Below are 12,971 nucleotides of genomic sequence, written 5' to 3' on the forward strand. Positions count from 1 at the left end.
GTGTCTGTCTGTCTGTGTATGGGGGGCTGTCTTCCACAATGGCTAATATCTCATCTTCTGGTCCCTTTCGTTAAAAATGATGTGTCTTTCCAATGAGTCATTATACCTATGCTTTCATAACTGTTTCTGTCAAACTATGGGAAATAAGGGTTTGAAAGACCTTATGAGAAGGGTGTGGGACTCATAGTGGACTCATCGCTGTCTACATCCAGACAGTGTGCCGAAGCGGTCAAGAAGGCTAATAGGGCATTAGGTTATGCAGCACAAGGTGTGGAGTCCAAGTCAAAGGAGGTTCTGCTCAAGCTTTATAACGCACTGGTGAGACCTCATCTGGGGTACTGTGTGCAGTTTTGGTCTCCATATTACATAAAAGATATTAAAGAAACATTAGAGAAATCCCAGATGAGGTTGATTAGACAGAACTAAGAGGCATGAGCTATAAGGAGAGAATAATGGAGCTGAACCTTTTCACTTTAACCAAATGAAGATTAAGAGGTGTCATGACTGAATTGTTTAAAATTATCAAGGGAATTAGTACAGTGAATGCGGCAAGAACATGGGGACATGGTTTGAAAAATGTTCAGGGCAGATTTCACACAAATGTTAGAAAAGTTTTTCTTCACACAAAGAACCACAGACACATGGAATAAATGACTAAGTAGTGTGGTGGAGAGCAAGAGTTTAGGGACCTTGAAATCTAGTCTTGATGTCATTTTAGATAAATCGAAGTGAACAGGGTGAATGAGCTTGTGGGCTGGATGGCCTGTTCTTGTCTCAATGTGATAGATAGATAGATAGATAGATAGATAGATAGATAGATAGATAGATAGATAGATAGATAGATAGATAGATAGATAGATAGATAGATAGATAGATAGATAGATAGATAGATAGATAGATAGATAGGAAAGACACTATACAATAGATAGATAGATACTTTATTAATTCCAAGGGGAAATTCCCATACTCCAGCAGCAGCATACTGATAAAGAAAAATATTAAATTAAAGAGTGATAACAATGCAGGTATACAGACAGACAATAACTTTGTATAATGTTAACGTTTACCCCCCCGGGTGGAACTGAAGAGTCGCATAGTGTGGGGGAGGAACGATCTCCTCAGTCGGTCAGTGGAGCAGGACGGTGACAGCAGTCTGTCGCTGAAGCTGCTCTTCTGTCTGGAGATTACACTATTTAGTAGATGTGGTGGATTCTCCATGATTGACAGGAGCCTTTTTTGAATGTTTTGAATGTTTCTAAAGTTTTAATGAGACCATCGAAGTTTGTTTTGTGTTATTTTAATATAGTAAGGCACTGTTGCCTAAAAGCTCAGGTGCTGAGCTATAAAGCACAAGGTTGCTGGATCAGTTCCAGTCACTAACTCCATGTGTGACAAATGAGTAGATCATTTAACCTGTTAGGGAAGTAAATTTAGAAACATGAAAGAATTTGTTCTCCTGTAGTGGTAAAATGTCCACAAATGAACCTTACTATAAAAGGCACAATTTAAAATGATAAGGTTCCTTATTTGATCTGCACCACTCGCTTACTGCGTGACCCTGAGGAGCCATTTAGATTGTTTGTGATCACTATAAAGAAATATGACAGCACATGTTCTGTTGTAAATGTACAAAGGGTGTGGTTTATCTTTACTATGAAAGATAAAATGTCAAGGTTCCCAATTCAAAGCCATCCACTCCCAATTACTGTATGATACTGGGTGTGACAACTCAACTTACAAGTAAATCATTTACAAACAGATGCAAACAGTCACTGGGCAAGTGTTGATTCAAATAAAAGTATACATTATATATATATGATAATAATGAAATCAATATATACACGGAATTTTAAATAAACTGCTCAAAAAAAATAGAGGACCACTTTCTAATCAGAGTACAGCGTCAAGTCAATGAAACTTCTGGGCTATTGATCTGATCAGTTAAGTAGCAGAGGGGCTTGTTCATCAGTTTCAGCTGCTTTGGTGCACTAGAGGGGCAACAATGAGACGACCCCCAAAGCAGTAATGAATGGTTTAACAGGTGGAGCCCACTGACATTTTTCCCCTCCTCATCTGTTTTGTCACTCGTTTTGCATTTGGTTACGCTCAGTGTCACTACTGGTAGCATGAGGCCATACCTGGACCCTACAGAGTTTGGTGGCACAGGTAGTCCAACTTCTCCAGGATGACAGGCACATCAATACGTGCCTCCCATTGCCAGAAGGTTTGCTGTGTCTCCCAGCACAGTCTCAAGGACATGGAGGAGATTCCAGGAGACAGGCTGTTACTCTAGGAGAGCCCCTCGTAGAAGGTCCTTAACCCATCAGCAGGACCCACCGGTATCTGCTCCTTTGGGCAAGGAGGAACAGGATGAGCACTGCCAGAGCCTACAAAATGACCTCCAGCAGGCAGGCCACTGGTGTGAATGTCTCTGACCAAACAATCAGAAACAGACTTCATGAGGGTGGCCTGAGGGCCTGACATCCTCTTGTGGGCTCTGTGCTCACTGCCCACCCAGCACCATGGAGCTCGATTGGTATTTGCCATAGAATACCAGAATTGGCAGGTCCACCACTGGCACCCTGTGCTTTTTATAGATGAGAGCAGGTTCACCCTGAGCACATGTGACAGACATGAAAGGGTCTGGAGAAGCCGTGGAGAACTTTATGCTGCCTGTAACGTCATTCAGCATGACCACTTTGGTGGTGGGTCAGTGATGGTCTGTGGAAGGAGGCATATCCATGGAGGGATACACAGACCTCTACAGGTTAGACAACGGCACCTTGACTGCCATTAGGTATCAGGATGAAATCCTTGGACCCATTGTCAGACCCTATGCTGGTGCAGTGGCTCCTGGGTTCCTCGTGGTGCATGTCAATGCCCGGCCTCCTGTGGCCAGAGTATGTAGGAAGGAATTGATCCCATTGACTGGCCCCCATGCTCACTCGCCTGACCTCAATCTAACAGAACACCTCTGGGACATTATGTTTCAGTCCATCCGACACCTCAGACTGTCCAGGAGCTCAGTGATGCCCTGGTCCAGATCTGGGAGAAGATCTCCCAGGACACCATCCATTGTCTCATTAGGAGCATGCATTTTCATGCATTCTGCTATTTAACCTTCATTCTGGACATCTTGAGTACCAAATACTACATGCTACTCTCACATGGTTACATTTTTCTATGCATTGTATTTTTGTTCTGTATTTTTTCTTCCCTGTTTTTAATTTGTTTTTTTAAGTAAAGGTACCATTTTGTTCACTTTCTGACTAAGTTGATGTTATTGGTTGTATGGAGAACTGCCTGTAGGCCCCTGATTCTACCACAATATCTTACTGCCAACAATCTACCACTGGGCACATACTGATTGCAGCCACGACTGCAGCAGGACACATCATCATTGGTATAAATGGAATAAATAATATTTTTTCTTCTAGTTACCAGTTAAGTATCTAAATAAATGAAGGCTTTGGCTTTAGGGCTTTTTTGAATCACAATTTTTGAATTACAGTTTTAATTTCCTCCATTGTAAAGAGGTCATAGTTCATCAATTAATTAATGTACAGACATTGTTGGTTTCCATTTATGTTTAATCAGTTCCTACCTTGTTCTCTGTATGTTTTAATAAATCTGCATTTATATATGTGTACCAGTTCTGTGTTTAATAGTTATATTTTAACTGAGAAGTGTTCACAGCACTCTGCATCTGCATTCAGTGAAAAGTATTACAACAAAATAACTTGTATTTTGTGGAGGGTTCCGCAAGAGGTGGGTCCACCTGCCAATCACTGCCAGGAACTCTATAAATCCTGAGGGTCTCCCATGGCTCCTGGTGGTTCATTTTGAACAAACCAGGGAGTGGTGTGTTCTTGTGTTCAACTTTGCTTATTTGGTCCTCTGCATTTTCTGAATTCATGCTTTGTTTTTTACTTTCCTTTTGGCTTATCATATTAGGAGTTTAGTTGCATTGGATTGCCATATTGTTTTGGGCAGATCCATTTGCCTTTGTGCTCCACAGAGGTTCATTTCTATTGAGGGTTATTTTTGTGATATTAAACTTTAATTTAATAAAGATTCTACAAGGTCCTTTTTGTGTCTAGCCAGGGTTTTTGATGGGACTTTCCCCTCTAGTAGTTGTTTTTGGAAGTACAGTTTGCGATTTATGTGCTTTGGGACTTCTCAACAGACAGAACATTAGGAAAGTAGTTAAGGCTTCTTTAAACAAAGTTTCTGTTTTAAATATAATAAAGTAGTGTGTTATTGGAAGATCACACTTGGAGTTTAGTCATTCAAAGGCCGCATACACATTGCCAGTATAGTGCTCTCTTATGGTCTGGATAGCAAGTGATATCCATAAATTTAATACTGTATCAGTTAAGGATGGCTGGACTATAACATTACCATATAGTCATATATAACTCTCTCTTTTATATATATATATATATATATATATATATATATACTAGCCATGTGCGCCCAACTACGTTGCGCGTGTTAAAGTTGTCTGTGAAGGGCTCCCTGTTTAAACGCGGCTGCCAGTCGTGAACTGGGCCCTTCGTCGCACAGCATTATGATTTTTTATAAGGGAAACAAAATTACAAAACAAAACCCTTGCACATTGATTCGATAGGAACGGCCTACTCGGAATCACTGTCCGAGTAGTAATTATGTGGTGGTGTAGGAGCATTTCTGCTTCTCTCCGTTCACAGTCCGTCTCGTTTCCATGACGCTGTCGTTTCCTCTCACGATCTCTTCTCAACCTTTCTCCAATCTCGCAGGTTGCTTTGTGGCAATCCAAAGAGTAAGGCAATATACATGGAGCAATGGTTATAAAAGGGGGACGCATAGGTATCCAGGCTCTTTAAAGCATAAATAGGGATCACTTCACTGACATGTGAGCAAGCCAGGGTACAACTGTGAGATGCGCAGCACTCGCCGGCTACAACGTAACAATAATAATTTCCAGAATGTGCTGTTATGTTGTCATTCATTTTACCCACTGTCTTTCTTTCAGTCATATGTTACGTAGGCACGTACCTTTTATCTTCAGCAATCTCATTCTCTAACCAGGCCTCAGGAGCTAACTAGCGTAACACTGTCCACCACCCCTTTTGTTATTCCGGCACATTGTTGACATCCGTGAGTAACAACAATGTACTAAACTGGAAGGTGGTCTACGCATGCGTGGAATTCGCGGACAAACAAAGATCAAGATCCAAATGAAGATTATATATAAAGATTAGTTAATTTAAAGCACAACAATTTGTTTAGTTTGACTGTCTGTGTTTTGAGGTGTGACTGGAGTACTACAGTCTTCAGTAGTATAAGCCTGGAGGAGATTCTTAATGCAATGCCTATGTTTCAGCTGTCTCTCTACTGCCATCTAGTGCTTCTTCTGCTAATTCATTTGCGGACAAACAAAGATCAAGATCCAAATGAAGATTTTATATTATATATATATATATATATATATATATATATATATATATATATACAGTGATCCCTCGCTATATCGCGCTTCGCCTTTCGCGGCTTCACTCCATCGCGGATTTTATATGTAAGCATATTTAAATATATATCGTGGATTTTTTGCTGGTTTGCAGATTTCTGCGGACAATGGGTCTTTTAATTTCTGGTACATGCTTCCTCAGTTGGTTTGCCCAGTTGATTTCATACAAGGGACACTATTGGCAGATGCCTGAGAAGCTAGATTGCTTACTTTTCTCTCTGTCTTGCGCTGACTTTCTCTGATCCTGACGTAGGGGGATTGAGCAGGGGGGCTGTTTGCACACCTAGACGATACGGACGCTTGTCTAAAAATGCTGAAAGATTATCTTCATGTTGCTATCTTTTGTGCAGCTGCTTCCTGAAACGACATGCTGCACGATGCTTCGCATACTTAAAAGCTCGAAGGGCACGTATTGATTTTTGACTGAAAAACAAACTCTATCTCTCTCTCTCTCTCTCTCTCCCTGCTCCTGATGGAGGGGGTGTGAGCTGCTGCCTTCAACAGCTTTGTGCCGCGGTGCTTCGCATACTTAAAAGCCAAACAGCCCTATTGATTTGTTTGCTAGAGATTGTTTTCTCTATCTATGCGACATTCTGTGCTCCTGACACGCACTCCTTTGAAGAGGAAGATATGTTTGCATTCTTTTAATTGTGAGACAGAACTGTCATCTCTGTCTTGTCATGGAGCACAGTTTAAAGTTTTGAAAAAGAGACAAATGTTTGTTTGCAGTGTTTGAATAACGTTCCTGTCTCTCTACAACCTCCTGTGTTTCTGCGCAAATCTGTGACCCAAGCATGACAATATAAAAATAACCATATAAACATATGGTTTCTACTTCGCGGATTTTCTTATTTCGCGGGTGGCTCTGGAACGCAACCCCCGCGATGGAGGAGGGATTACTGTATATATACTAGGGGCCCTGCTCACTTCACTCGCCAATCCTCGTGCCTGTGCTAGCCTCTTTACAGTTCTCTTACTCGCGTATGTGGATGTGGTTATACAATTTAAACAGATTTTGATTTTTATGGGAATTGTTACATATGCATAATAGAACTATTTTACATTACAGAAAGTAATTAACCATATTAAAAAAGAGTAAAACACAATAATTTTAAAGTAAATTATGTTTCATGTTGCATTAGAGTTATTCGTTGCGTAATATGATTTTGTTCTGTTTGGCTTTGAAATTAACACGCAAATACTTTTTAAACTTACACTTTTACCATAAAACTTCATTAAAAACAATTTTTTTAAATTAAATTTTCAGCAATATCGCATTGAATTATGATTCTGTGTTTGGACTTTCATTGTGACAATGCAACGTTTAACTGCCCGTGATTGAATTTCGTTTCTTTCTCTGTTAAATAAAATAACTTTTTCAAATGTTTGGCTTTGAGATTTGTTGTCTTTGCAAAAGCTTTTCTAATGGGAAACTGTTAACATTTTAATACGGACGGCATATCAAGATCTCATTTGTTGTGTAAAGTTATCCATGAAAGATGTACTATATTACCTTTCTTGGATACATCCTTCTTTCAACAGTAATTCGTGCGGTGGAAGACCGGATAGTGTCAACAGTTGTAGATATTCTACGGGATATTGTAAGTTGATGTTTTCATCTTCTGCACAATCACCTCCAACTGTTTCAGCATAGTCTATTGATACGCATTTAACTGTAACCGATCATCATTTTTAGCATTAATTGGTTTGACTTCATTGTTTCTCAGTGTTAGGATTGCCCATGTACTCATTTTTTCTGTTGATAACTCTTCGTGATGAAATTCTTCAATAAGATTTGGACATAATACGTCTTCTTAAATTGGGAACTTAAAGTGAGAAAACTGTGTCTGTCAAAAAAATTTCACACACATGAGAGGTGAGAGTACCATGTGCGTGGTTGAATTAGGTTGACAGGAGGGCGTGACTTGAAAAAATCTCATGGCCAAAGTCTCAACTCGCGGGACTTAAAAAAAATCTTCCAAAAAGTCTTGTCTCGTTGCAGGATTTTTTTACATAATAGACTAAGGAGCTCTGCACCCTGCTTGCTTCTCTCACCATAGCTCCGCAATCTGTACTAATCCCTACTTTTCTCTGCTATTCTTCTTCTGTTTTTTCAGTGGTGGTGATCTGCGCCACCACCACCTGCTCAAGGAACCTTACAGTCCCTACATTGATGGATTGAATGCAGTACCCCAGATGTTCACATGACCATCATCATAAAATTCTTGCACATGAAGCCTGAAAGCCATGAGGACTGATTTAGATCATTTATGTTAGGTAGAATGCCCAGTGAGGGCTGGGCTGTCTAGTGACTTTGGAACCCCTGCAGATTTTGTTTTTTTTGTTTTTCTGTCCTCCCAGCCTTACTTTATTCTGTTTTACTTAGTATTGCCAAATCTTATTTTTGTTTTCTATAAACTTTTCTTTCTTCATCTTGTGAATCACTTTGAGCTACACTATTTGTATGAAAAAGTGCTATAGAAATAAATGTTGTTGTTATTATATCAAAGGGAGTATCTGCAGTGTGAAAGAAAAGGGAGAGACTCACAAACCTGAGCAGATGGTTTCATTGTCATGGCACACGCGGCTCTGTCTGGCTTCTCCTTGGCAGGGGAGTCCTCCGAATCTGGCAGGTGGACTGCTGCACTCTCTTGTTCGTACAGATGCTCCTATGCAGCCATCACAAAGTGACCAGGGACTCCAGGAGCTCCATGCCCCATGAACTTAATGGAATAAAGACAGTTTATCAATGAATCAAAGTTAGAAATTACTTAGCACATTCATGCCATCCATAGGAAAAAGAAGTTAGCTTTCAATCAAGCAGTAGAATTTGCATTCTGGTTACAATTTCTTTTATGCATTTGACTTTTAATGTCATGTTGCCCCTTTTGATTTTTGGTTTCTCCGTTAAATTTGGCTTTCACAGTATTCTGACTCTTTGCTTGTTCTGTCCATGGCTTATTTCTACTGTAATCATCGACCAGTTTTGTGATTGTGCTCATAACAGTCCTGGACCACCTTTAAGTGTCCATAGCAATAACAAATCCAAAAACCCATAGAAAGTACAAAATAAAAGTGAAGTTGAATTCTCTCTGTTAAAAAAAATCCAAAAATGTATTGAGGAGTTAAATAACTAAAGAAAACAGATTAACATAACAAAAGAAATGCAATATCTTTATAGCCCATACTCCCAGGATGGTCTCCAGATCTCAGCAATTTTATAATGCTGACATGCACGGGTATCTGAGGACCACCTGAGGACTCTGCTGATGTTTAAGGTACCACTCCAGGGTAACAGGGGCTGCTGTTGCTAACAGTAGTCTGTTTTTCTCTCCACAGTACAGAGAAGACTCACCCAACACTTCAGGAAACACCACCCCTTCCCGTCAAGCCCCATAAATATCCTGGAAGAAGTGGGCTCAGTTGGAAAGCAGACCTTCTCTATGAAAGGGTGTCCCTGACCCTTAATAGATCCAGTTTTCAAGAGATGCTGCGTAAGCTAGCTAGACAATTGTTTTCATTTGTTGTGCTCCTGAGCGCTTCTTTGTTGGACACTTGCATTAAATGGGGAGGTCCAGTTGGTCCCCTAACTTTACCTAGAGACTCCTCCACTCCTTTGCCCATTGACATTGAGCAAAGTGCATTTGAAAAATAGACTCATGGGTAGCAGTTACACCATTTTAGTGGACATCTGACCATCACACCTATATGAGATGCTGGATATCCTATTCCAAAGTCATGGGCATTAATTTGGATCTGCTCCCCCTTTATGGCCACCACTCCTCTTTCCACAAGACTTCAGAATGTGCCTGTGGGAATTTGTGTCCATTTGTTCAAAACAGCATTTGTCAGATCTGCTACTGATGTTGGACAAGATCTGGCTGAAAATCATTGTTCCAATTAATCCTAAAAGTATTCTGTATTGGTGGGATCTGGGCTGTCTGCAGGCCTTTCAAATTCTCCCATATCTTTATGGACCTGGATTTTTGCCCAGGGGCACAGTCATGCAGGAGCAGAAAATGTGCCTTCATCAAGCTGTTGTTGCAAAGTTTGAAGCACCCATTTGTCTAAAATGTATTTGTATTCTGCAACATCAATGGTAGAACCAAGGGGTCTAGCCCAAACCCTAAAAAACAGCCCCAGACCATTACCCCCGCCCTTCACCAAAATTTACAGTAGGCACTATGTGGTCAGGAAAGTAGTGTTTTCCAGGGCGCAGCCAGATTTGTCCATCAGATAGATAGATAGATAGATAGATAGATAGATAGATAGATAGATAGATAGATAGATAGATAGATAGATAGATAGATAGATAGATAGATAGATAGATAGATAGATAGATAGATAGATAGATAGATAGATAGATAGATAGATACTTTATTAATCCCAAGGGGAAATTCACATACTCCAGCAGCAGCATACTGATACAAAAAACAATATTAAATTAAAGAGTAATAAAAATGCAGGTAAAAACAGACAATAACTTTGAATAATGTTAACGTTTACCCCCCCCCACTGAGTGGAATTGAAGTTGCATAGTGTGGGGGAGGAGCGATCTCCTCAGTCTGTCAGTGGAGCAGGACGGTGACAACAGTCTGTCGCTAAAGCTGCACCTCTGTCTGGAGATGATACTGTTTAGTGGATGCAGTGGATTCTCCATGATTGACAGGAGCCTGCTCAGCGCCCGTCGCTCTGCCACGGATGTCAAACTGTCCAGCTCCGTGCCTACAATAGAGCCTGCCTTCCTCGCCAGTTTGTCCAGGTGTGAGGTGTCCTTCTTTATGCTTCCTCCCCAGCACACCACCGCGTAGAAGAGGGCACTCGCCATAACCGTCTGAATGAACATCTGCAGCATCTTATTACAGATGTTGAAGGACACCAGCCTTCTAAGGAAGTATAGTCAGTTCTGTCCTCTCTTGCACAGAGCATCAGTATTGGCAATCCAGTCCAATTATCATCCAGCTGCACTCCCAGGTATTTATAGGTCTGCACCCTCTGCACACAGTCACCTCTGATAATCACGGAGTCCAGGAGGGGCCTGGACCACCTAAAATCCACCACCAGCTCTTTGGTTTTGCTGGTGTTCAGGTGTAGGTGGTTTGAGTCGCACCATTTAACAAAGTCCTTGATTAGGTTCCTATACTCCTCCTCCTGCCCACTCCTGATGCAGCCCACGATAGCAGTGTCGTCAGCGAACTTTTGCACATGGCAGGACTCCGAGTTGTATTGGTCCGATGTACAGGTGCTGGTCATAAAATTAGAATATCATGACAAAGTTGATTTATTTCAGTAATTCCATTCAAAAAGTGAAACTTGTATATTAGATTCATTCATTACACACAGACTGATGTATTTCAAATGTTTATTTCTTTTAATGTTGATGATTATAACTGACAACTAATAAAAGTCCCAAATTCAGTATCTTGGAAAATTAGAATTTTGTGAAAAGGTTCAATATTGAAGACACCTGGTGCCACACTCTAATCAGCTAATTAATTCAAAAGCCTTTAAACGGTCTCTCAGTCTAGTTCTGTAGGCTACACAATCATAAGGAAGACTGCTGACTTGACAGTTGTCCAAAAGACGACCATTGACACCTTGCACAAGGAGGGCAAGACACAAAAGGTCATTGCTAAAGAGGCTGGCTGTTCACAGAGCTCTGTGTCCAAGCACATTAATAGAGAGGCGAAGGGAAGGACAAGATGTGGTAGAAAAAAGTGTACAAGCAATAGGGATAACCGCACCCTGGAGAGGATTGTGAAACAAAACCCATTCAAAAATGTGGGGGAGATTCACAAAGAGTGGACTGCAGCTGGAGTCAGTGCTTCAAGAACCACCACACACAGACGTATGCAAGACATGGGTTTCAGCTGTCGCATTCCTTGTGTCAAGCCACTCTTGAACAAGAGACAGCGTCAGAAGCGTCTCGCCTTTGGACTGCTACTGAGTGGTCCAAAGTTATGTTCTCTGATGAAAGTAAATTTTGCATTTCCTTTGCAAATCAAGGTCCCAGAGTCTGGAGGAAGAGAGGAGAGGCACAGAATCCACGTTGCGTGAGGTCCAGTGTAAAGTTTCCACAGTCAGTGATGGTTTGGGGTGCCATGTCATCTGCTGGTGTTGGTCCATTGTGTTTTCTGAGGTCCAAGGTCAACACAGCCATCTACCAGGAAGTTTTTGAGCACTTCATGCTTCCTGCTGCTGACGAACTTTATGGAGATGCAGATTTCATTTTCCAACAGGACCTGGCACCTGCACACAGTACCAAAGCTACCAGTACCTGGTTTAAGGACCATGGTATCCCTGTTCTTGATTGGCCAGCAAACTCGCCTGGCCTTAACCCCATAGAAAATCTATGGGGTATTGTGAAGAGGAAGATGCAATACGCCAGACCCAACAATTCAGAAGAGCTGAAGGCCACTATCAGAGCAACATGGGCTCTCATAACACCTGAGCAGTGCCACAGACTGATTGACTCCATGCCACGCCGCATTGCTGCAGTAATCCAGGCCAAAGGAGCCCCAACTAAATATTGAGTGCTGTTCATGCTCATACTTTTCATGTTCATACCTTTCAGTTGGCCAACATTTCTAAAAATCCTTTTTTGCATTGGTCTTAATTGATATTCTAATTTTCCGAGATACTGAATTTGGGACTTTCATTAGTTGTCAGTTATAATCATCAACATTAAAAGAAATAAACATTTGAAATACATCAGTCTGTGTGTAATGAATGAATCTAATATACAAGTTTCACTTTTTGAATGGAATTACTGAAATAAATCGACTTTGTCATGACATTCTAATTTTATGACCAGCACCTGTATATAGGCTGAACAGGACTGGAGAAAGCAGAGTCCCCTGCGGCGCTCCTGTGCTGCTTACCACAATGTCAGAAAAGCAGTTCCCGAGACGCACATACTGAGGTGACTGATCAGACTGCCTGATAGTGAACAGTGATACATCACTCCAGAGAACACGTCTCCACTGCTGCAGAGTCCCATGGCGGCATGCTTTACACCACTCCAGCCAACTCTTTATAGTGTATAGTGAGCTTGGGCTTGTGGGCAGCTGCTCAGCCATGGAAACCTATTTCATGAAGCTCCCAATACATAGTTCTTGTGCCAATGTTGCTTCCAAAGGCCGATTTGAACTCTAAATAGAGTAATGCCACAGAGGATGGGCCATTTTTAAAACACTATGCATTTCATTACTCGGCGGCCATGCTCTGTGAGTTGTTGGTTCTTGATGCTTCCACTTCACAATAACGGCACTTACAGTTGACTGTGACAAATCTAGCAAAGCAGAAATGTCACATACTAACTTAAATGTGGTATGCTATGGCAGTGCCACGTTTAAAGTCACTGAGCTCTTCCGCTCAACTCATTTTACTGTCAGTGTTTGTCAATGAAGATTGCATGGCTATAGTATGTGCTTGACTTTAGGCCCCTGTTAACAATGAAACA

General features: G+C 41.2%; 1 protein-coding gene across 1 annotated transcript in view; it reads right to left on the bottom strand.

Moving 5' to 3' along the window:
- Positions 1–12,971, bottom strand: part of sspo (SCO-spondin) — a 417,885-nt gene that overhangs the window by 160,001 nt on the left and 244,913 nt on the right. Inside the window, exon 73 of the mRNA XM_051928802.1 lies at positions 8,062–8,232. Coding sequence (XP_051784762.1) covers positions 8,062–8,232 — 171 coding nt within the window. The remainder of the gene's footprint in view (positions 1–8,061; positions 8,233–12,971) is intronic.

Source organism: Erpetoichthys calabaricus, chromosome 6 (genome assembly GCF_900747795.2).
Source record: "Erpetoichthys calabaricus chromosome 6, fErpCal1.3, whole genome shotgun sequence".
In the NCBI taxonomy this organism is placed as follows: Eukaryota; Metazoa; Chordata; class Cladistia; order Polypteriformes; family Polypteridae; genus Erpetoichthys; species Erpetoichthys calabaricus.